The sequence below is a fragment of the Chiroxiphia lanceolata genome, chromosome Z (genome assembly GCF_009829145.1).
Source record: "Chiroxiphia lanceolata isolate bChiLan1 chromosome Z, bChiLan1.pri, whole genome shotgun sequence".
Lineage (NCBI taxonomy): Eukaryota > Metazoa > Chordata > Aves > Passeriformes > Pipridae > Chiroxiphia > Chiroxiphia lanceolata.
In genome coordinates this window covers 8,258,477-8,284,436 of record NC_045671.1, presented here as the reverse complement: position 1 = coordinate 8,284,436, position 25,960 = coordinate 8,258,477, and the positions used below count along the sequence as shown (strand labels likewise).

Below are 25,960 nucleotides of genomic sequence, written 5' to 3'. Positions count from 1 at the left end.
TATATAAGACACAGCAGGCAATGACTCCGGTCTGTCAATACTGGTGAAGACAGCTAGACTGCCCAGTGTCACTTTGAAGAATGCACTTCAGGAGTGATAACACAACATCTGTGATAGCATGAGTGGAAGAAAAGGACACTCTCAAGGCCTCTGCTGCTTCTCATTTCTGTGATTCACAAACAGCTCACCACTTCCAGAAAGGAAGGTTTAGTCTGATTTTAAATTCAGTCTCACCTCTCACATGTTTACTGCATGTCATGTTCAATCACACTGTGACTACTTCATTCACTGCAATAGATGAGGCTACTTTGTATAGCAAACAAGTCCTTTCAGTGTGAGTAAAAGCTGATGGAGAGAGACATATGAAAATTACTTGTAAAAATAAATTCATTGAAAATTACTTATAAAAATAAATTAATTGAAAAATGCTTTATCTAAAAATCTGTGTTTTCTTTTAAATGCAAATGTTTCAGCTATGACAGTAATCTGCAGATAAGGGAGCTGCTAAGCAAAGGAGGGTTCTGAGGGCTATTTTATCCTTTTTAGAAAAAGTTGTTGACATTTTACCATGCAAGAAGATAGAATGGATCAGCTCAATGTAGTTAGGAAGTAAACTTGCTCCCATGACAGAAGCCACTGCAGAGGTAAGGTCTGCAAAGAATAACTCTTTCTAAAGGTGAACCAGTAACAGTTAAATACTTGGCTGAACTGTTTGCCTTAGAGAGGAAATGGTTTAGAAATCTGATGAATATCAAATGTTCAAAGATTTCAATGCCTTCCAGTCAGTTTGGGCTTCCTGCATTTCTCTTACATCCTTAATGAGCAACTCTGACCTAAGGTACGCCATCCTATCCTACCTGTAGCAGCAGCAGGGATTTACTCAGATGTCTCCTTATTTTACCTACTGTATGTTTGTGACAATAGATATGTCAGTTTGAAGAGCCAGGATGGCTGACAGGTTTGGTAACTGCAGACTGGCACTGAAACAAAGGCAGGTGCTTCATCTACCAAAAACTTAAGGCAGCAACCAAAGTAGTCAGTTTGGCAGGACCATATCTCACCAAGCAGAGATGTAGGAGGATGAATTCCTTCAGCAATGCTATGACAACCAAAACCTTCTCAAAACCTCCTGGAACAGAAGACACAGCCCAGCCCTGCCTGGATGCTCCAGAAGCAGCCCTCAATTGCAGACTGTCATCATAGGCATGAGGCTGGATGATGACTTTGTTCAGAGGTATCAGCAAATTCCAGGCCTATCTGGTGGAATTTGCCACAGACAATGCTAGGAACTTTCCATCCAATAAATTTATGAATTCTCCTCTTCTAGCAGCAGATGGCTACTTGCAAATTTTACTACAAGCATTCCTGAAGTTTTCTTCTCCAAAGTCCTTAAAAGCTTCCTGATAGCTGATGGAAAAGAGCTAGATGAGTTCACCAGCAACAAGGAAACACTCTAAAAGAAACCCCCACATATTAGTTAGTCCCACAGACACTCCTGTTCTGAAAAATACTGCTCTCCTACACTTAGATCAAATGCTCTCCACCTTGATAGCATCTTCCTGGGACTCAGGGCTTTAGGCACCATTTCTTGAGCATCAAGGAACTCAAGGGTGCAAGATCAGCAGAGAGGAGCAGAGAGTCAGGCCCACTGAATCAGCATCTTCACAGATCATCCACAGATTTGGGGCACAGAAAAAGGGTAGCAAAACCTCTCCTACTAAAGACCACATTTGGTGATACTGGGAGGGACCCATCAGTAAGCAGAGAGCATGACCATGAGAGTGCCACTGATGCAGGGTGAAGGCCCAGCCTGAGGCTTGTGCATCACATGCTTCAGAGACTCAGATTTATCTGAAGGAAGTAGAGCTCAGTTATAAACAGCACTGGATAAGGCTGGCCCTCCTTTCAGTTTGTTTGCTTCCTGCTGGGATTCGGATGCTCTGCTTTGGACAGCGTTGCAACAGGAATCTGCTTGCTTATTCCTCTCGCAGCACTTCCCAGTGTATTTATTAGTCTGGCATGTTAACAGCCAAGGAGAGAGGAACCAGGCATTAGACTGTCACCTGTCTGTCCCATTAGGAGCCATGTTCCCATGTCAGACACAACATGCAGCTGAATGACTGGTGCCAGAGGCCAACAAAGCTCAGGGGTATTTGACCAGCTGCAATTCACAGCTCTTGGTTTCAATTCTCACAGAGCAAAATTTCCAATTTACAGACAAAATATGAAGTTTCCCGCTCCATGTGCAGGAAAAGCAGACACACACAGCAGGCAGGTTGACATCCAAACTCCCAAGTTATCTGATGGTGCTAAAACAGAGACAGCATCTGACAGAAGGTTCTCATCACCACAGGGTCAGCAGGGATCGGGAAAGACAGCCCTGGGGCCTGTTGGGTGCTGAGAGTCCTGGCCACTACATCAAGCTATGGCAGCTCCCCATGGCCCCAGGGATGGGAGTAGGGTGGGAGCCATTGCCAGCCCTGGCTCCCTACGTCTCCCTATGTGTCAAAGTGACCTTGCCTGCACCATCTCTGTTCAGCTTCTCTCTCGCTCTGCCATTATCACTCTCTTATCTTTATTTCATCCTCTTCAGAGCAGCACTGTTGTCTCAGGCTGTATTGGAGCCATTAAGACCCATCAGTGTATTTATACACACTATAAAGCAGTAGAACAGGATTCAAAGATCCAAGCAACCAAACAAATGCATTACAACTTCTCTGCTATTTTAAATCTCAGGCTAACATTTTCCAACATCCCAAGGCTTTCATGGACTTTTAAATTTTACAAGTGAAGTTTTCTCTACAAACTAGCATCAGTGCAACTAAAGGGCATGGAAAATTTCTTATATTTTGCTTGCAAACACCAGAAAAGAAATAAACAACCTGAAAACCCAAAATAAGATGGTTTGGATCTTAAGTAAAAGGAAGAGAAGGGAGAATAGCAACACATTACAAGAGGAGAATCTACTGAGCAAGGAACAGTGAGAGCAGAAGGTTCAGCATCTGCATGAAGTACAGAGAGAAATAGAGCATCAGCATCTGCATGAAGTACAGAGAGAAATACAGCATCCAAGCAGAAAGAGCTCATTTTTAGACAAACATTACATGACCTGCAAGGGATGCTTTGCAAGACAATTTCTAACCCACAAGAATCCACACCCAAGGAACAATTTAAAAACAATCAGTTACAGAAAATGAATCTCCAGAAGATACAGTGAGATACCATCTCAAAAACACACCATCAAAGTTAAAGGATCAAGGATTTTATTCATTATCGTGAAAGACATTTGGACACTTACCTTGCCGAACCTTAGAGTGGTTTGAAAAGTGTCCAAACTCTTTGAACAACATACAAACATGCTGCAAAAGGTTTTATCCACCATTTCTGCCACAGGAGTGCCTTGCAATTTCCAGCACCCCCACCATGCCTAAATGAGCCCAAAGCTTCTGTGTGAATTTCTGGGACCCCACAGAGCCTTTCCACAAAACAGTAAAACTTAACTCTGTGGGAGACAGAATTTCCTCCAGCAGGGCTGTGTCTGTGTGTCTGTAGTGAGCTCTCCCACTAATAAGGGACAACCAGAAGGCTGCTGATCTTAACCTTGATTTCTACCACAAGCATATAGCAACTCTTCCCAAGCACAGCCCTTCCTGCCCAGTTCCCTCCAGGAGAGGCTGAGGACATGACATGTGTGTTGGCCACTAAGTGACTCATGGTGCTTCTGCAAGGGATGTGGTGTCAGGTCCTCAGCAGACTGGCACAACTCCTGCTCCTCCTGTTAGTGGATGCAGAACTGACTGTGGGGAACAGGGCTGCAGCTAAGGACTGCTCCAACAAGGAAGCCTCTGACGGATTGAGAGCTCCAGACCCCAAATGCATGTTGGCTGGACCATGGCTGCCCTTCCCACGCCTCTGTATTTCTGTACAAGCACAGAATGAGTGAAGTGACCTCTCTGGTGAGGATACAGTGGCCTCTTTTATTCCTGGGATGTCAGAAGTTAATTAGACTTTTTCCCCTGTTTGCACTGGGCCAGATATGCAAGGTAGGGCTGGTAGCATGAAAAATGTAGTAGAAAGGGGGAGCTGAAGAGAAAGGCCCCCTGTGCAAATATTGCACTGACCTACTATGAGACACACAATTGTCTTGCATTACTGTAGAAGTTTGGTGCTAAATGATTCTCACCATCAGGTTTATGTTCTATTTTCCTTTCAGGCTACATTCTCCCACTTGCCAGTCCACATCCTGATGCTCCTCATCCCTATCTTGGGTCCAAGCCTCCTTGATTTCAGGTCTCTATTGCTTTCTTTTCTTCTCCAGATTTCTGTTTCTCTTCTAGAGTTATCCAGTAGCAGTACCCTCACAGATCTGAATGAGAAATTTTTCACTGAACTACGCCCAGCAAACACCTATTTTGTGCTTCTTAGCAGTGAAGGCAACAGGAAGGGTGTTGAGGCTGTTCTGAGACAGCTGATCTTTATTCTCACCTTGATAGCAACCTTCTGTCTTATATTTTTCTTTTATTTCCTTTGCATCAAACAATTTGTTTGCCTGAAGCCAAAAAACCAAAATATTATGTGAAGCAGTAACATCTCAGAGGCAATGCAAGCTGCAAAATCTGTTTGTCTGACTGCAGATGACAGACTTAGGAGAATGCCCGTCATCAGAAATGAAACAATGTGCTGGTGTGACTGTGGATTACAAACAAAATGCTTTTTTTTCTCCTAAGTGCAGCAAATATGATCATCTTCCCAGACAGGGCTTTTTTGTGCAGCTGTGTGCAGCAGCAAGCCATGCTGACTTAAAAGGGATTTTCATCTACTCTGTCAGCAAAACAAGACTTCAGTGTGTCTGAGGTGGTTTCAGAACTTGCTGAAGTTCAGGGTAGACTTATTTAGGGACTTAGATTGGAACACAAAAGTAGAGATGAAGAAGGGATCACACAATTATAGGGCAAACTCCAGCGAGCAAGTTTCAGGTGTGTTTTACCTGGCTTACATTTGAGATGGGACTTCTGCAAATTCTACTGGGAAACTATTCTGCAAGCTGACACTTCTTTTAGTTTCCTTTTGCAGTTTGCAGGCTACTACCATCCTGCTTTGTCCTTTTTGTTCAAACCATGAGCATCACATCTAACCTGAGTGGCATTTGGTGAAGAATTAGCCAGCAGTGGCCTTTTCTCTTCCCATACACGAATATAAGGCAGAAAATAATTCTCTCAGGATGCCATCTGAAGCTCCATGGCATCGGCTCCTCAGGGAGGCCAAATCAGCTTCAGTAAATTAACAATGAACAAAGGTGCTTTTCTAACCAGTGATCTCTCCATAGCAATTCCAAACCACGCTGTGACTGTAGAGATTTGATTTAAGCACAGCCAAAAGAAATGTTCCCTTTGCAGATCTTAGGGTCAACACTCTGCAGTGACAATTTAGTCAGTAACTCTGATGGTAAGCAAGTAAAAAAATAATTATTTCTAACCCTCTGTAGCAGTGCTGGCTCTGTACAAGCCCAGCAGCAAGTAGAAATAATGTCCTTTGACTTGATGTGAAAGTGAACTAGAAGCATAGATTGAAAACAAATTTGTCAAAAAAGATGTGTTTTAGGAGGGAGACTGAACAAGAGAAACGTTGACACTGCAGATAGTTTCAGTTATCAATCCCTGTTTCTGACCTGCTGCAGCTTTCAAATGCTTCAAACCTAAAATATAGAAAGGTATGAGAAAAAGCACTCTTCTCAGCTGTAAATAAACCCTAATCATAATCTTTTTAAAAAAAAGAAAGAAGAAAGTGAGAACAAATTCCAAAGCTAGAAAAGGGAGAGGCTCCATGCTGACAGCCCCTTCCCAGCAGGGTTTCACTTCTTCCCAGAGGATACTGCTCTCGTGGGCTCTGGGTGCCAAAATCTAATCCAGTTGTTCCACTTTGGCACCCTCATTAACATCCACTGCCAAGCCCTGGGATGTGAGCCATTGGCTCAGAAAAATACACTGACCAGGAACTTGCTTTGTAGGCTTACTCAGAGATGATGGGAGTGTGAGGATTTTGCTGACTATTTGAGCATTATGTTGATTAAAGTAGGGTTTAGTTTAACAGCACATAGGCTTTTTCCCAGCAGAACATGACAGTTTTGACACAGTTTCACAGGAGGTGACTCCTTTTCAGCTGGTGTTTATATTCAAAGGCAGAGGCCTGAATTCATTGACCTGGAGACCATTTCTAGTTCTGTGCTGCTGTAAGACCTAAGGTTATGCACAGCATTATGCACACTGCACTGCAGGCATACACATTCACATGTCTATGAATGTATTTATTCCCTTCTGGATTTGGATGTTCATTGATCAGTGGCAAGCAATTAGAAATGTGTAATTTAAAACAAGCCAGAATTTTCCATTATTCACAATGCAGTAGCACTTAATATAGAAGACAATTGCCAAATCCATAAGAAACCATTGTTAGACTCTAAAAATAGGGAGTGGTATTAGGCAGAGAAACATTTTCTTAGGTAACAGAATTAGAAAATGCGTATTATTTTGTTTTGCTGTTCATAATGGGCAATATTACATCAGCTTTGTTTTATGCAAATGTACTGAGATATTACTAAGTCACTGAAGATGAAGCAGCACAAGAAAAGAGCTGTCAGTCTGCTTTACTCACTTCCCATTTTGCTTCCATTGTGAAAGGGCTGTATTGTTTCTAAAGGAAGAAGCCAGGCAGTCCAGAGAACAAAAGCTAATTGTTTGGGAGAATTTTGTTACTTTTCTACTTTGTTCACTTTTTCTACAAAAGTGAGGTCCAGGATCTAGACAAAGACCAGGCCTCAGATTAGTTGGGATGTTGGTGAGCTAAATATGAGAAACAAGGCATCACTTTCTAGAATCATTTAATGCTGAATGAGGAATAACAATCCAATGTCTCACCCTAACAGATAGTCTGTGTTGATTTTTCCTCCCATCAAATGGAGCAAAAACCTTTTCTAAATATTTTGGCTGATATTGACAAATGCTCATATTTCAGATCTTTCCAACAGAGGTACAAGCTCTCTGGATTGCTGTACAATCGCCTAATTACTAACTTTGCTCACTAAGTTTTGTAGAGTTTTGTAAAACCATTGGTACTTTGATCACAGAATCACAGAACGGTTTGGATTGGAAGGGACCTTAAAGGCCATCTTGTTCCAACTCCCTGCCATGGGCAGGAATGACTTTCACTAGGCCAGGTTGCTCAGAGACATTTTCTTTTTGCAGGAGAAAACTCAGAATAATTATTCTTAGCACTCAATCTGCGAAATAAAAAAGCAGGGACTACAACCTATCCCTATCCATGATGTATTTTCTGTCCTTTTCAGTGGTATCTTCCTAGAGTGCCTGATGATTTTTTTCACTTCTGAGCCACATTGCTGCCAAGTGGCACAAGACCTACCTCTAAGTACCCCATACAGGCTACCTCCACTTCTGAATGTACCTGCTTCTGGTCTGCAGGGATGAGGCTGCTAATAACAGACCTTAAGCTTATCCTGTCCTTCCCAATTCCATCTGGGGCACAAATGATATGGGATTCTGGCTTCTATAGTGTGCAGTAACAACTGCGACCTCCCGTAGCATGCTGCAGTAAGGCCATAAAAAACTGCACATAGGATTTATTATTTGTTTAGGCTTTTCTGGAAGCCTAAATGGCAGTGGGAGAAGCTTGGAGTTTTCTCCGTGTGTGTGTGTGTGTGTGTGTGTGTGTGTGTGTGTGTGTGTATGTGCATGCCTGACACACTGTATTACAATAACAGCCCATGGCTGGGGTACAGTGTTAACCTGGAAGAAGAGCTAGAGGAAAAGCTTTGGACAGACAAGCAGGAAATATAAAATTCAGGCCTTCTCTGAAATGTTACATTTGCATAAACTCTCTCTTCATAGCAAGCACAGGTCTTGCTCTTGGCATATTCCACATTCATCTGCAGTTCCATCAGGTTCCCTTGATTTCTTGGACTTATATTGGAAGATGTAATAATAAGGAGCCATGGCTGGGGGACAATCCACACACAGAATGTGCCAAAGTACAAGGGACATTGACACGTGACTGTATTAGCCAGCCTAAATCAGGTGGCAGCAATAGTTACAGCAGCAACACCTGTAGCCCAGGCTGGCAAATCAAATGCATACCTCTGCACCTCAACAGGCTCATACAGACCATGTTGAAATAGATGCTGCCACAATTCTGCTGCTATAAATGAGATCAGAAGCATGTATAACCTACAGTGCTTCAATCTGGGCTCAGATTACATTGTAAGCATAACTGTAAAGTTAGCTGGATGTAGCAGCATATTCACCCTGATCTTTCACAGCACCATCCATCATGTGGTTCTTTGTGACAGACGCCAGAGTAGCATTACTTTAAGAGCATTACCTGCACATCACAATTCTTAATTCACTAGAGTACTTCAGGGTCAATTACAAGGTCAACTACAAGGTAGTGTGTCCTGAATCATACTGGCAGCCAGTTCCACAGGCAGCTGCCCCTGGATTTTTTGTGCCCAACAGATCTCTTTTAGAGCTGATATACTTGTTTTATACATAGCTTATGACTTGCTGCCCTGCGATTTTCTATTTGGGACATAAATAGCATTGCATGCTGGTATATACGATACAGCTCTTCTCCAAAAAGAAGTAATTTATAATAATAAAAACTAAGAAATAATTGTTTATAGCAAACTTTTGCTCCCATGCTTAGTTTCTGTTGGGAACCAAGGATTCATGCAGTTGCTTTGCTTTTCTGCATATTGCAAAATTAGTTTGAAGAAAGAACTTAATAATCAACTAGAAATGCGTGTATTAAAACAACACCTTTCTCCATACAATGCTTTTCTGGCTGTGCCCAAACTCAGTCCTATTTAAAGCCCATTTAGAGGAAAGGAATAGCAGCCTTACCTGCCACACTGGCCCTGAGTGCTTTCCTGACTCAGCACTGCTCTTGTAGCTGGGCTGGGAGGTTTCCTTCCTCAGGTTGTAGATGGCCACATTGCCATCATAGAAGCCCACTGCTATGAGGTGGGGGTGCTCACTGTTGAAGTCCAGGCACATGACGCCACTGTCGCTGCTGAAGATGTACTCTGGGAAGGAGGGGTTCTTCAGGGTGTAGAGCAGGACCATGCCATGGCCCTGCTTCATGAAGTCATCTAAACAAGGAGATGTTAAATCAGTTTCCAGCTATTGAAACATACAATCTGACAGCACCCAGTTATGCCTAAAACCCCTGAATGCACAGTTATGTGGGAAGGGCATCAGTCACAGGACCAAATGGTCACACTGGTGTGCCTACATCTGAACATCCTTTATACCATTGATATATCACTCCCACTAAGGATTCCACTAACGTTGCAGACATACATGTTGAACCAAGGATAGTGTCATTTCAGTTTCTGTATTGGCAATATTTGATATTTCAGTCTCCACTGCTTTTTCAAAGAAAAACATTTCATTAAATTACCTCTAAACCATCATATCCATTCCCATTACTCCTTAAGTGGACAATATACAAGTCACAACTGCTTTATTTTCTGTGTATGTCCAACATCTTGTTTGGCACAGAAACTCCTTTTTGGCAAGACTTTCCATTCTCTTTCCTATTTACTTTCACCTTTCCTTTGCACTGCTAAAATTAGCTCTCCCTATTCTCAGTAGGACCATCTTTCTTTTGTGTTTTTTACTTATCATGCCCTGGCTCCCTCTGCAATTCTCAGGGTTTTTTGGTGATGTAAAAAACAATTTCCAAGTTCTCTGAAAGGGGAAGAAAAGCTGTCGATGTAGATAAGCTCTCCAAAAACAAAGAAGGAACTTTCCTAATCTATGAAAACAACGCTGTCTCTGAGAGTATCCTAGCCATCTAGTGCTTTTTATTACTGTCAATGCCTGCAGGTACCCAGTATATGGGAAATAAATTCTGCTTTCTGTGCTACAAGTACTCCGTATATATCCTATTTCCAGAACAGTCCTCTTCTTTTAAAAATGCTTCCTACATCTCTTCACATTTTGTGCAATCTGCAGGATTAGGACTTGGCAAATGTGTACTCCAGAGATAACATTAACTTTATAAAACTCTCCTTAGCAGTAAGCCGATCCCAAATCAGCATGCTGATAGAGACTTTGTGTACGTCAAATTTATCAGGGCCACATAGAGAGAACATTCAAAGAACCAGCAAAGAAACACATACCAATAGAACTGCTGCTTTGTATTTGATTGGAAATATTCTCTGTTCACAGGTCTCTCCATGCTAGTAATAGATGAGGGAAATGGCTTCTTCATTGGGCAGAAAGGTAAGATTCCAAAAGTGGCATTACTTTAAACATATCTGAACCCAAATAACAATTTAAACATTTTTTTTTTGATGAGGGGAAGCTTATTCCTAGAATTTTAGCTGAACATGTTTTTTCCATCAGAGATTTGCCCAGTTCTTTTAATTCACGGAATTGTCTTTGTTCTTAGCCAAGTAATGTCATTGAACTGGTATTTAGTTGAGGTCCATCCACAATAAGGATGAATCCATTCTCTCCTCAGGAGCAAAAACACTTGGGAAGGCTGTGGAAATGACCACCTGGAGTGACTCAGAGCAGAATGGACTATGAAGTCAAATCAGCCTTTGAATCCAATCTGTTTCATGATCTTATTTCTCCTGGAGTGTGCTGACCAGTCAGGTATATTTTCAAAAAGTCTGTGGAGCACATTCATTTTCTATTTGTTAGCACTGTGCCAAGGAGCCTTGGAGAGCTGTCCCCCATCACCCTGCACAGACAGTAGAAGAGACACCTCCTCAGAGGGTAATTCAGCCACCAAAGATCTGAATTGGGTTTTGGAGGCTGTTCTCTCCCCAGTGATCTGGCAGGAACATAGGCCAACCACATTCTTCAATTAGAGGTGATAGAGCAGACCTTTATCAGGTGAAATAGCCCAGCAGCTTCACCAACTGAAGCAACTTCCACATGGAGGTTAGCCTGGCAAGGGAAGAGCAAAGCCTTGGGAAAAAGCTCTGGGAGAATGAAATACTTTGCAGACTACAACACCCAAATGCAGGTCTATGTGTGGCTGCCTGTATGCTCAGAGTCCAAGCTCCTGCCATCATCAGTAGAGATCAATCAATCCACTTCACTGAGTGCATAAAATTCACCTCAAAGGCGAGTAAATCTCCTGATTTACTCCCTCTGCTCCACTGACTGTAATAACCACCACTGACTTGGTAAACCCACCTTAATACAGGAGCTGCATCCTACTCATTATATTATTATTATTTTATGAAATACCATGGATGTGGGTTAAAGCACAGATGTGTGAACACCACACATAAGTCTGAATAATATGATTGCTAAAATACAGCCTATTCCTCATGAAAGGCAACGTGAGGAGAAAACTCCACAATTAACACTGAAAAAAGATGCATAAACCCCAGTAAAACCTTCTGGAATAGGCAGATAAATCCATTTTAACAAAGGGTGAGTTCTCACCCAGAATACTAAACGGTTACGTACACGTCATACACGTTCTTTAATAAATAAATAAAAACAGCTTTTTTCATTAGTGATATTCAGTGTTCCAGAATGGTAGGGACAGCACATACTCACAGCAGCACATCTGTGGTATAGCCTTGAAGAGTGGCATTATCAAGAGAAAGGTTTTTGGTTTTCAGTAAAAACTAGCACTGCACTGTGCCCGAACATCCTGTGTAGTCAGTCTCTTGGCATGCAGGTAGCTCAGTGAATCAATGTTAGAACACCATGGAGCACACTGTCAAGCAAAGGGTACAGATCCAAGAGATGACAATGGTGATTCCACTGCTGGAAATGAAAGCAGCAGCTTCAGAGACAGCTGCTCTGCACCACATGGATGCACCAGCATGTACTGTGATGCCCCATGCAGACCCACAAAGTGCAAACTGCCTTTTTTTTTCTGAGGTACAAGGGCTGGAGATATTAGAGATATCAGGCAGTTTTCCTGATAATCAGTGCCAGCAGGGCTTGTTCTTTACAGGACACAAGGCAGCACAGCAAGAAGAGGAGAGTGAACAGGCTCCTGCTGTAGTGAGTTGCATGTCATGAAGATCCTCAGTGTTCACGTGAGCAGAGGCTAAATTTCAGACACTGACATGTAACAACTGTATGTGAGAAGAAAAGTTTTGCTAATGAAAGATGCAGATAGTGTGATTACTGGTCTCAGCGTGGAGAACTGAGACTGTAAGTATCTCCTGCAAACAGAAATAGGTTTCGAACCAACTACTGACACTGTCTAAAATGTTCCTCTGCATTTGCATTTAAAGCTGGACACATTCCCCTCAAATCTTTTTCAGAAAAATACTGATTTAGTGGTAGGAAAGTATCCCAGAATATCATTGTGACATCACCAAAGAGTTCATGCAAAACAAAAATCTAAAAAGCATCTAAATCTTTTGTTCTGATGCTTACTGATTGCCTGTTATAACAGATTTTCCATTTATATTATTTCTTTTAATTAGAATTTAAAAGAACCAGCAAATGTTCAATATCAGACCAAAGTATTTTGTTTGCTGTATGTAATTTTTTCGGTTTTTTGTTTTAATTTTATTTACATCTTTCCCTCTTGGTTCACCAACAAAGCCATGAGACATATGTGGTTTTCCTCGATTTCCTCCAAAATGCTTAGTGGCTGAACCGGTAAGCTCAACACATCAGTATCCTTAATTTAGAAAGTACAATGCTTAGGATAAATCCTGCAATCACATAATAAATCTCAGTGTGGGGATAGTCCATGGTCATGAGTTAAAGTAGGTATTTTTACTACACAAGAAGCCAGTGGTTCAGTTTCTTGCATGATGAACTGGCAAATTACCTTCTCTTTGGAGGATTTAAAACCCAAAACACTGCAGCCTTATATCTTCGATCCTGTGATACATGGCTTTCTATAAATCAAGTCTGCCAGCTGTCTCGCTGATATCACTTGGAACAAGATATCACCGTGCTAAAAAGAGCTACTGCTGCCTAAAATCAGTCCTGTCTCTTCCAGGAGTCTATCTGATTAAAAAAAAAAAGAAAAAGAAAAAGAAAAAGATGGAGAGATACACTTGTGAACAGCTGATTGTTTCTGACCATCACAGCTACACAAGCATATCTACTCTACCAGATATGCTCTGTTTTGATGAGCTGGCTGGCTGGGGCTCATCCTTTAGGCTTGAATTTCTTGGAAGCCAAGCTGGTTGTGCTCTACATTTGGCTAGACAGTCTCCTCTGGGGAGGAGAGATTAGCTTCAAAGACAAAAATTTTGGTAGCCTCAACTACTTATTTGTCTTTCAGATATTTAGAGGACAAAAAAGATTAGCAAACTTCTCCAAGCAAATTGAAGGTCTACAAAAGCCTGAGCACAATCTAAGAATATTCCTGTGCTTCCATCTCCATGGCATAGACTTAGCAAGTCACAGATTAGTGACTTTTCAATATATTTTTTTTCTATCATTGAGCAAACCCTGTGTGCAGGGCACTGAGCACCAGGTAATCTAACCCGCTGTGAAACAACCTGGGTGAGCTTGCACTGCTCTCTCACTTGGAAGACTCTCTCCTAATTTAAAGGCTTATTTAAATAGCTCTGCCAACTCCACACTTTGCTGCAGTCGCAGAATTGGTGTGCTGCAAGAAAGGAAACAGCTGGCACTTCGAGCTTAACTGTATGCCAATAGTTCCAAAAAATCAAGGAAAGAACAAATCTTTCCCAGTGCCCAGAGAGTTTGGGCATGTGCTGCTGAATGTGGTTTCAAAGGCTCTTGAGGAGTAAAGTAATAACTGGAAGTTTTATAGCACTTCAGAGAGCTTTAAGCCCGTATATGCAGCACTTTTTTTTACAGAATGAGAAAAGGCAGTGAAGGGGACTGCCAAAGACACCACAGCAAGCTAGAATAACAGGGAATGGAGCTGGGACTTCACAGCTCAAGAAGACCCCATTGCAGGATTCCTGATAAATTTAAACCAGTATCACTGGTGCTCATTCTGTTCCTGTCACCTAAAATACCCAGAAGTTCTCAAGTATCCTGTTGTGTTGATATATCCCAGATCACTATGGATCTGGCTGTAAACCATACTGTAGGCAGGGAAAAGATTTCCATTGAACTTTCAAAACAGTCCCTTCCCAGAAAAGAAAATGTTTTGAGAATTCACTGCTTCATAGCTCGGGGCCAGAAGGCGTGGCCTCCTCTACTTCACAGCTCAAAAATGTTACTGGCATATCCTGTTTTGAGCCTGATAACTTGGTTTTGGCAAGTATATGCACATTTCATTTGAAGATCTCAAAAGACAGAGAAGTCACTGTTTCATTTTGCAGTTTATTTCAACATTTGATCACTTTGAGTGATTTAAAAAGTGCACATAATTCCTTATTTGACCTACTTGGCTTTTCACTGCTAATTCTTACTATGCCTACCTTGACTGAATAAAAGACTTCTTTCATGTCTGGTATTTCTCTTCATTAAGATACCTTAAAACTGAATACTAGTTATCTTTCAGCATACTTTTGATAACCATCACACCCTGAACTCAAAAATCCCATTTATTTTCACCAGCACTGCATAGAGAGGGCTGCTCAGCAAAAAGTGAGAAACCAACGTGAGCTTTGCCACACCAGACAAAGGCATTGCCTTCCCATCTGCAAAGAGAAAGCCGCTTCTCAAGTGATGTGGAGAAGAGTAGAGTACTAAGAAACTTTCCAGAGATTGTGAAGGATATCACATGACTAGGACTTGTGCTAGGGCCAGACAAAAATAATTTCCAGTCCAAATTTCAATGGGATGTTGCCCTCTCTCCACTTTTAGGGCATCCTCTCCAACTGTTTAATCAACTTGAGACGCTTTCTGAACTATCTGCATTTTTCTGCATGTTTGAAAAATGTTGGCTCTGGAACCAAATATAATATTCCAGTATCAGTCTCACTAATGCTCAAATCATATCTCTACTGCTACTCAGGATTCCCTGTTTGCACACCAGAATCATGTTCAGCTTCCTTGCCAAGATATCACACTGGGAACTCAAATTTCTTACTTGTTCACAAAAGTGAGAGGTTTTTCTCTTTTTTTCTTTTTTCTTTTATTTTTTTTAGAGATGCTGCCTTCCAAAACACAGCACTCTTCCTTGTCTAGAGAGGTATAATGTTATATTTGGCTGCATTAAAATGCATTTGGTTTGAATAATTCCAGCTTACCACAAGATTAATCACTCTGTACGACAGCTCTGTTCCCAGCATGATTTACAACTTCACCTGCCTTTTCATCAGTCACACATTTCATCTGCTGTGAGTCTACATTCCCATCCAGAGGACCAATGAAAACAATGCCTAGCTCCAGAGCCACTACACACCCCAACAGCACCCCCTCTGAGACACTATCTCAGATGATAATTCCAACAGCATTTATTTCCTTACATTTGTCAGTGGAAGTTGAACCCCCACTGTCAAGACCACCTTGCACCGGCCTGAACTGTGAGAGCACAGGCACTTCCAACCCCAAGGAAATACGTACCATCCAGTTAGCAGTGTTGATACTGTAAGATCTGCAAAGGCTGAGCAAGTCCACCAGTGCAGAGGAGGCAAATCAGAGATCATTTTGGCTTATGCTGATTCAGATGCTTGAATGCCAAATTTAACATTCCGCTTGACACCTTTCACCAGCTGCTTGACTAATTCCCGCTACTCCTGATCCAGTTAATATTTTTAGCTGGGACTTCTAGGAAGCACAGAACTTGCACTTTGGATAGCAGAGGTACAAAACTAGAATTTCTAAGTCTTTTGGACTTTTTAGAGAAGACAAAATTGTCAGATGGCAAGGCAAGCTGTAATTTATACATGTCCTGAGGCTGCGTCACAGTCCTAATAACTGCTGTGGGCTCCACACATGTCAGAGGCAAGACACAAATCTCGGAAGCACAGATGGATAGATATAAACAGCTTTTAAGGAAACGAGCTGTCAGGTATGTTTGCATCTTACTCTAAATTACAGTCTGGTAAAGTAACACAAGAGAAACCACAGTCAACTAAGGGCAACAAAAGTTAGTATTTAGGAAACACCTGTAACCATGTGCTGTTTGTCAGTGCCTGCAAGAGCAGAGGCTTAGAAGCAAAGAAGAACAGGGGAGAACGGGATGAAAATATGTAGCACCTTCCTGAAAAGAGTAGGAGGATCTGGCTTTCAGCTCAGCTCCCCCTTGGTTCACATAGAGATGAGCAGATCAGCACTGCAAAAAGAGTTTGCAACGCTCTAGGTAAAACCAGAGTTTTCTCATTCTGATCAGAAAGGGTTTTGCATTATGAGACTGGCACTCACTAGAATTATTTTTTAAATTTTCTTCTTTGAATAAGATATTCAAAAGGGCATGGTCTTACAATGTAAATAGTAATGGTGTAACTGCCTGTTTTTTATGAATGCAAACTTCAGGTGGAGAGAGGGGATTCTGCCCTTCTATTCTGGTGAGATCCCACCTGCAGTGCTGTGTCGAGCTCTGGGGTCCTCAGCACAGGAAGGACATCAACCTGCTGGAAAGAGTCCAGAGGAGGCCACAAAGATAATCAGAAGAATGGAGCATCTCTTCTACAAGGAAAGGCTGAGAGAGTTTGGATTGTTCAGCCGGGAGAAGTGAAGGCTCTGGGATGATCTAACTGTGGCCTTCCAGTACCTTAAGGGAACCTACAAGGAAGAACAGGAGAGACTTTTTACAAGGGTGTGCAGTGACAGGACAAGCGGGAATGGATTCAAACTGAGTGTAGGTTGAGATATTAGGAAGAAATTCTTTACTGTGTGGGTAGCGAGGCCCAGGCACAGGTTGCCCAGAGAAGTTGTGGATGTCCCATCCCTGGAAGTGCTCAAGGCCAGGTTGGATGGGGCTCTGATCAACCTAGTCCAGAGGAAGGTGTTCCTATCCTTGGCAGGGGTGTTGGAACAAGACAATCTTTAAGGTCTCTTACAACCAAAACCATTCTATGATTTATCTTGTATGATAAAGGCGCAAGACAAGCAATAGGGAGATTTGTATACCAGACCCTGCTTTGTCATGACCAGCCACCGTGTTCTCAGTCCTTTCTTCTCCATATTTCTCACTCTTTCGTATTTCATGTCCTCTTCTGAGGATATACATCACAGATGAGTGAGGAAAAGGGTGTCTGATGCGAGTTATAAAAGTTCTGTATATCAATAATGTCAAAAGTAACACTCCTTATTGTTTTTGGGAATGCATTTCTGTTTTGACCCTCAGCTAGACAAACTATAATCTCACATAACTCACTCCTATAGCTCCTCAGAAACCAGGGAGCAAAGGACACTTCCCAGCTCAAACACCCAGGAGGAAGCATTTGTCCCCACAGAGCACTCCAAATCTGGGAAGCTGGACAAGTGCTAATCCTCCCATTACACCCTGGGCAGCAGTTGGCACAATCAGCTAAATTTTTGCTCCTGCCTTTCTTGTTTTCATTGACGTAAGCTCCAATTTTGATATTATTTCACTACATAATACTTTCCCTATCCATCTCTTAACAAACTGGCATACTTGAGAGCATTCACAACCAACTAAACATTTAAGAGTGCCATCAAGTGGCCAAGTGTGGGCTTCCAGGTGGCACGCACCGTTTAGCAATGCCCAGGATCATGCCACAAATGGACATCTACAAATTGCTGCCCTTGGATAATCACAGCAGCCTGCAAACAAGCCAGGTTGCCAGCATCTCAGTATTCCTGAGCAATGAGGCAGATGCACACTGCAGGAGATGCTTATGTATTCCGTAACTAAAGGGCAGGGAAGTTTATGAATGTGCTATGGCCTCTTGGAAGCAGACAGATGATGCTTGATGAGATGGACATGTACAGCTCAGACCATGGAAGAGACAATGAGAAATGATACAGCAGCTTTGAGAACAATTTTGAAGACATTTGGCAGAAGGCCCAGATTTGATAGAGGAGCAAGGAAGAAGTAAAGTCACACACATAGGCCACCCTGAAGTCAATTTTGCACAGGTATCCACCATGAAAATTAACAGCAGCCATTACAGCTCCGACACCTGCCCCTAGCCCATTTGCAGCAGTGGTTAACTTCAAATACTATGGGAAGTGTATAAAAACAGGGCATAAGACCAGTGATATTTCTTCTAGAGGACTGCCTAGGCCCCTGATATTTTGTGGTTAAGCATCTCCCAGGTCCCTAATGGACCTCGTCCCATTTCTCTGTGCAGTCAGCTAGTGAACATTAAATTTACACAGTATTTTTTAGCATTCTTCTTTGTATATTCCTCGAGACTCTGGGATGCATCTCATGGGGTCCCATAGACTTACGTACATTCAGGTTCCCCAGGTGGTTGTGAACTTGATCTTCTCTTACAGTGGGAGGCACTTTGCTCCCCCAGTCCCCATCCTGCTGTCCATACACTTGAGAGGTGAGGGAAGAGAAGTTGCCATTGAAGGCTGAGGTATACAACAATCTCAGCCTTCTCCTCATCCATTGATACCAGTTTTCCAACATTGTTTATCAGGGGTTGCATAGTCTTTGACCCTCCTTTTCTGGTTAACACACCTGTAGAAGCCCTTCCTTGTTATCCTTTGCACCCCTTGCCAGGTTCAGTTCCAGCTTCGCCTTGGCCTTCCTCACCCCCAGGTAGCCTGAATAACACCCATCCACAGTATGTACTGCAATAAAGCAATAGCTTTTAGTCCTTTGATCAAATAATAAGGTCAGGGGGAAAAAGGCAGTTATGGTAAAAGGAGAGAGGATCCTTCAGAGTGAAACTTCCAAACAGCAACTAGCTGTTACCAGGGAATGGAACTGGTCCAAAAGGCTCACATAAAGCACCAACTGCCCATGCAAACTGTGGGCCAAATTTTGGCTTACACTTATATGTGATGGTTAAAAGATGAAAAAGAAAGAAAATATGTGATGGATAAAAGATGAAAAAGAAAGAAAATAATCACAGAATCACAGGATAGCTGAGAATGGAAGGCATCTCTGGAGAACATCAAGTCCAATCCCCCTTGCCTAAAGCAGGTTCAGTGAGAGCATGATGTCCAAGACTGTGCTGTCACGTTTTTAATATCTCCAAGAGCATAGCTCCATGACTGCTCTAAGCTGTGGAAATACTGTTCCATTGCTCAACCACCCTCACTGTAAAGAAGTTCTGTCTTACTTTAAAGGAACTTTTAGCTATCTCGCCATTGCCTTTTGCTTTTCACTTGATACCACTGAGGAGAGTCTGTCTCTGCTTTTGTCATTCCCCTCCATCAGGTATTTATCTACAAAAGAAGAAATTCCACCTCCCTCTAGTGACAGCCAACTTCACAGGTTCCCAGCTCTGATAAGCTGAATCAAACTCCAGCCAATGCATGGATTTGCTATGGGAGTTAAAGGGCAGTTTATCTCTCCCTTATCTCCTGTCTCAACCAGCCAGGCTGCTGTTGGGCAATCAGTCTTCCCTCCAGCATCTCTGCAGCAGAGGAAGAAGCCTGGGACTGCATAGCATATAGAAAGGATGTTCTGCTCCAGAGCATCAATCTCCTGTCACTTGTGAGCCAAGGTAGGTATCAGTATCAGCATCTTGAGTGCTGGCTTCTCTTTTAAGAACTCACCAAAAATAAAAGAGATGATACAACTGTCTCTCTATGAAGATCTCTTATGCAGTGGTGGAAAACACTTCATCAGGCACCATTTGATGGGAGGAGCTGGAGAATGCCAGTGAATCCCAGCCAGCTCTCTCATGCCTGGAGGAATCTGATAGGAATAACTCAGGACAGAATGAATTTGCAATAGCTCTTGGAGCAATACCTGTTGCCTTTCTTTTACTGCAGGTGACCCTTTTTCCAACAGCAGCAGTTTGCTAAATTTCACCAAGGTTCTAAATCCAGCATGATAATGTTGAAAAATTAAGGATGTCTAGATTATCCAGTCCTACAAACAGAGTGAGCCTCAAATTCTTCACACAGGAAGGTTGTATTCTCCTTATCTTATAGCCAGGAAAACAGAAGTGAAAAGGATCAAACTCAAAGCTACTTAACTGATTCACCACTTTGATCCCTCACTGATACAGAGTTAAGCATCCCTGTATACTTTTTTCCTACCTTCTCTAGCTGACTTCATCTCACAATATCCTAAAACTCACTTTTATCCTCTCTCCCATATACTACAGCAAAGCGATATCCACATGAACCAAACATGCAAAATAATTAAAAAAAAAAAAACAAACCACACAAAATGTCCAGTTTTTTATACTGTTCTGATGTTAAAATTTAAAAAAAACCTGCAAATTTGATCTGCACTTATTTTTCAATGGCCAGAATTTTCCAAATATTCCCAAAAGAATCTTAACCTGAAGTGATCTATCATATGACTCAGTGGAGGTTAGCATCCAGATATTTCTGGGTATATTCTACAGTTTGGCAGCCTAGCAAATATTACCAAGCATGAAGTGGAGAATTGAAAACCATGATTGAGTTCCCTACGCAGGGATCAGTAGAGGAAAATGTTACGCTGTAGAATACGTGGGTTTGCTTTGCAGCAGCAAGAAACCAAAGGTAAGCTTAGAATACTCTTAATGTCTCGCAAGTTTCAACTAATGAAAACATTAAATTAGATGGATTTCCCTCAGGTTTTTACTAATGCATTCTGTTGAAAAATGATTCTCACTCATCTCCAGAACAAAAGACAGAAAAGTCTTTGAAGAAAAAGTCTTTAATGGGGCCTTTTACAATTTCTTTGTACTGTTCTGCCCTAGGAATAATGACAAGCTATCTAACTTCAGGAGCTTATAAAGTAACTTACATATTGCTAGAATTAATGATGGAATGTGTTCAATGCAGATTTGTAAATTCTAAGGCCAAAGGAGATAGTTGTGATGAATAAATCCTTTATTTGTTCCTATGCTTAATTACTTCCACCATTAAAAATTCAATTTATTTCCAACTTTCTGAGATCCCTGAATTCTACTTCCAGTTGCTATGTCCTAGATGAAAAAGTAAGATGAAAGAGTTTTGTTCTGTAAGATATCTCCTTCCTTTCCCTTCAAGTAACTAACGGACAGTAATCAAATCACTATTTAATCTTCTCCGTAATAAGCCAGGCTGAACTGTTTAAGAATTTCACTGTAAGGTAGTGTTTTCAAACTTAAGTTATATCGTGGCTCATCTCTGAACATTTTTCAATTTTAACATCCACTTTGAAGACTGAACTATTAATAACTGGATACAACATTTCAGTGAAGCATCATACACAGAAGCAGCACCTTCTCCCTCCTGCTACTCTCTAACAGGTGAATGCATCCAGCATCCCATGCCAGACCTCCTTAGACACCTTTCTGCAACCACTCTTCCAGATTTAGTTGGAAGTTTTCTTTCTCAGAGTGTACCAAGATAGGAGAATATTTTCAGTCAGCCAGTTTCACGGCTGACACAAAACAATCCAACCATGGGCGGCTGATAAAAATGCTGAATTCTCTTTCCCTCTGCTGTTTTTTCTTCCCTGCTCTGTGTTCTCACCCCAGTGATCCTGTGCTTGCTGACCTGGCTGAAAAAACAGTCACTTTAAATGACATTGCCATCTTAGGATACTGATGGTGACATTACATGAATCAAACTATTTAGCAATTCCTAAAATAAGTCTAAGGAGGACCAGGTCTCCAAAGCCACTGGTGACCTAGCTCTCTGAGTGGATGCCAGTCAGCAAAGACAGCTGAGTTAGCTAGCTTCCTGCTCTTTGCATGGGATACTTGGGAAAAGTCAGGAACTCTCCAGAACAGAATCATGGTGTGATGGCACAAGCCTGGAGAAGCAGCACTCCATGTTGAATAACCTATTTGAAAAAAATGCCTCTAGGGTCACTGGCTGGAATAGAGCCTTCTATTTCTAGGCCCACTCTACAGGATGTGAAATGAACACTGATCTGGGTATTTGTTGTCTTCTGTGAGTGTCTTACCTGTTTTATTTATCATTAAGAAGGAAAGCAGCACTGCCTGACCTCATCTGGGAAGACACAGACTCTCAAGGCAGAAAAGAACTCAGACATGACAGCAATGAAGACCATGTAAGTAACTAAAACAGGCAGGCAGAGATCCTGCCCACTCTGCAATCTCAGGTCACTCTGAAGGAGCTGTCACATCCTCTGGCTCTGAAGTCAGTCTAAACAACAAACAGATAACTGCAGCTTCAGGATGGAAGGGAAGGGCAACTAGAAATTAGCTCTTCTGGGAGAAGTGCAATACAGGTTACCTAACCCACAAGTATTTCTACCTTTACCCTTCCTGCAAGCTATGTTTGGCCCGGGGAAGGGTTGGATCTTCTCATTGGTTTCCTTATATTTTGTAATAGCTAGATGCCACAGCTGGAGCAGAAAGGGCTTCAAATGAACAGTAGAAAGCTGACCTCTGGTGTTGGGAACAGGGATACTGATAGAAGACAGCAAGAAAGGTAAGCTCCTGTGCTCCAGAGCCCTGCTTTACAGTCTCTGTAACTCTCCAATAAGATTCCTTCACTAACATTGCTTCAGACAAATAAATAAAAACAGCTGATGAATGAAAGCAACATGTAGCAACAGGCTATAGTGTTTGGCAGGAGTATTGCTGTTTTCATTTTTGTGATTTCATATCAGTTCTTTCTCCACAAAGTATCTAATCAACTGATGCTGTACAGCAGAAAATTAATGGTTTCCTTCAGAGAGCCGCCTCATGGTGCCAGAGAGTACGATGGGATTGTTTGTAAATATTTGATTAGCAAGTAAAATTGATAAGAACACATGCAAGAATTAGAACTCTGCCACTATCCAATAGGGATATTTACGGTACAGAGGGGATGCCAGCCAACATTAACACATGTGGTACTATAACAAATGCCTTCACTGGTCACTCTGCCCATACAAAGTCAGCATTCCCAGAGATCCAATCTGTAGACATCTGATTGACAGGAGCTATCACAGTTTCCAGGGCATACACTGGGTATTCTCTTCTGCTCCATCTTTACACAGCACACAAAAGGGAGAATGCTGGAGCATCCTCAGAGTTTTTGTGCAAGTCCTCGGCCCTCTCTTTGCCAGTCAAAACAGGGGACAGCAGTTGAAATAGGAAAGAGCTCTGCTTCCTTGGTACTCAGTGTCCTTCAAAAATGCCCCAACAAGGACCAAAATACAAGACCGGTCATTAACCCATGGATGGTCCTCTGTGGATGTTTTCATGCAATAGAACCCTATTTTGAAGAGGTGTTCCCTTGCAAGAGTCTCTTTCCAAAAAGAGGGACACCAGTAGGGCATAGCCTATGATGAACTTCAAGGTCCTCTGCATGCACATCCACACATCCATCATTGGAAAGGGGATTCTTCTCCAGGAAGGATATGTCCTTACTTGCCCACCTGACTGAAGTGGGAAATCCCTCATCTGGCTTCCAGCCCAAGTTCTGTCCCTTTACTTGCAAATTTCAGTTTTGGAGATTTAACAAACCCTCTGGCAAGGGGTGTCAGGTGCACTTGTGCAGGATTTCTCCAGCAAGTGAGTCTGACAATGCTGAGACAAGCTGCTTAAGAGGAGATAAGAGCCCCATCCTCTTGGGATTTAAGACACTGGTCTTAAAAATGCCACACATTTTTCAGAACCTGTTAGGCAGAATTAAGTCTCTTCTGATATAGAGAATTAGAGGCCCACTCCAGCATGACTTTATATAATTCTTTAAATTTGTACTTGTTGTATGAAACCAAACTTGCAACAGCCAAAGATCAAAATCAAATGCATGAGCTAATCAAAAGTTCCTTTCGACAAACAAGGAAAAACATTATGTTGTAATTCAGAAGACAGACATCATCAAATACCTTCTCAATGAAAACAGTGGACTGATTCTAAACTTGTTTATGTGAATAGAAATTAGATATATAACTTCATAGCCAGACACCCTGGTAAATCTGAGCATGAAATCAGAATACAGCCTGGTAGCATTTTAATTACCTGATTAATCTGTCCTACCCAACATTGAAAATACCAGTAAGATGTGGTAATCATCCCAACTGGCACAAAGCTTTCATTGCCCAGGTATCTTAGTCATTACATGTGGTTTTCAGAATTCTTGATATGCAGCTGTTTGCCCAAACTGACAATTTATTTTTCCACTTCATCTGGAAGTCACAATCTGCCCTTTCTCTTAACTAATTCTGCAGTTATGTGAATAAATGTGCTAAGTAAAAGACAAAATGCATGATTAATAGTGCAAACAGCATTCAGTGAGGCTTGGAGAAAGTTTACAATTCAAGAAATCATAGAATTCAAATTGGGAAAACAATAGCTTGTAAAAATGTGAATCAGCTGGTGGTCAGCACAGAACACCATGACAACTGACTGTCATTAGTAAATTAATTGAGATTTCCTTTTGGTGGCATCTACCTTGAAAGTTCAATTGAATTAATTTATACACTGTAGCGCAACTCAAGAAACAAAATTGCAGTCTTAGTATTCAGGCTGGGACTATGTGCTGTCAGCTGTAATACCATATGCAAGAAATGATAAGAATTTGTTTCAAAGAGGAAAAGGAAATTGCAATTTTCAGAGCACGCTGTGAAGTCTGGAAGGATTAGAGGCTGTCAGAGATCCTGCAGTACGAGAGGCATATAAGAAGAAGCCTTTTAAGCATGGGTGATCCCACTGGGGCTTGAGGTTTGGTTGAAAATCTTGAAAACCCGTTTGCAAACCTGAAAATGTATTCCAAACTTGCCTTTGCAAAACTTAATTTGTTTTTCTCAGTGGGAATGCAGATTTGGAAAATTACAATAAAAATCATAAATAGCTCAGCCACAACAACAATTTAATCTAATTACAAACCAACTAAAGGGCTTTAAAGGGAGCAAATGAGCAATGAGCATCAAACTAGCAAAGCTGGAGCAGACCTGTGACTTATCAGGGATTTCCTATTATATTCCAGGGATCAGGGAGGACCTGCAAGCTGGTCTCTCAAGATACATGAAATGCAGAAGTTGCAAGTCACAAGATTTGCATAAACACAAACACGTTGGGATTTTTTTCGAAGTCCATTTATTTGGGAACACCTGCCTCTACCTTCATGAGGGGACACTGCTCAGAGTGTTGTACAAGGCAACCTATAGGAGCCAGAATGGGGCAGCCAGTTTCCTGAAATCGGGAGTGCTGCAAGAACAGGAAGGGTTTTTTTTGAAGCCTCAGCTTTATTATTTAAACACAAGATCTGCTTCTGCTCTGTTTCAGAACAAAACACTGCTAGCCCTCGTGGCAATAAAGGAAGGTTTTAAAACACCAAAAAGGAAGTACAGAGGGCAAGTAAAAAGAAGTCAAGTCTTTTAATTTGTAATAATCTGATGATGCCTTGCAGTCTTTGAATGATTGGACTTGGCAATACTATGCCATACCCAGGGAAAAATTTCCTAACTTCCAAATGAAATTTAACTATTTCCTGAAGTATGAACTCTCAATGCTTATTAGTATTACCTAGTTAGAGTTCTTGTTTTCTTGACTTCCATACATCAAAAAACTCTCTGCTAAGACATCATAAATCCTTCTGTTGCATCCCAAACAATTTTAAACATATTACTTTTATCATAGACAAAAATATATGTATTTCATCACTCCCTGTGTCCTTAAATTCTGTCCCACAGACTGCTTTAGTAATCTAGCTTGTTTTGCTTTGAAGGCATCTGTCAAAAGAAACAATTATTAGCTAATATACTTGTTAAGTTGCTACATACAAATACAGAGATATTTTGCCTATAGTCGTTCGTAACAAAAATTATTTACATACATGGCCTTGCTTTTCAGAGTGGCTATGGAATGCAGTGTAGCAAGGGGCAGATCAAGTAATAGAGACAAGTTACACAGAGGAAATTTGCATGCTTTATGATACATGTTCTTATTGAAAGTTTTTTGTGCTATAACATGATTCTGGGTTTAACTGACAGTGATGCTGCTCAAGCTGATTCATATAGCAGTGCTGTATAACTTATGTTCTCT

The 25,960-nt window shown here is 41.6% G+C and overlaps 1 protein-coding gene across 4 annotated transcripts in view; it reads right to left on the bottom strand.

Annotated features, from left to right (window-relative positions):
* The window catches only part of DNAI1 (dynein axonemal intermediate chain 1), a 141,399-nt gene that overhangs the window by 65,639 nt on the left and 49,800 nt on the right, over positions 1–25,960 (bottom strand). For all 4 annotated transcript variants that reach the window (XM_032674763.1, XM_032674764.1, XM_032674761.1 and 1 more), the window contains exon 13: positions 8,913–9,160. In XM_032674763.1, coding sequence (XP_032530654.1) covers positions 8,913–9,160 — 248 coding nt within the window. The remainder of the gene's footprint in view (positions 1–8,912; positions 9,161–25,960) is intronic.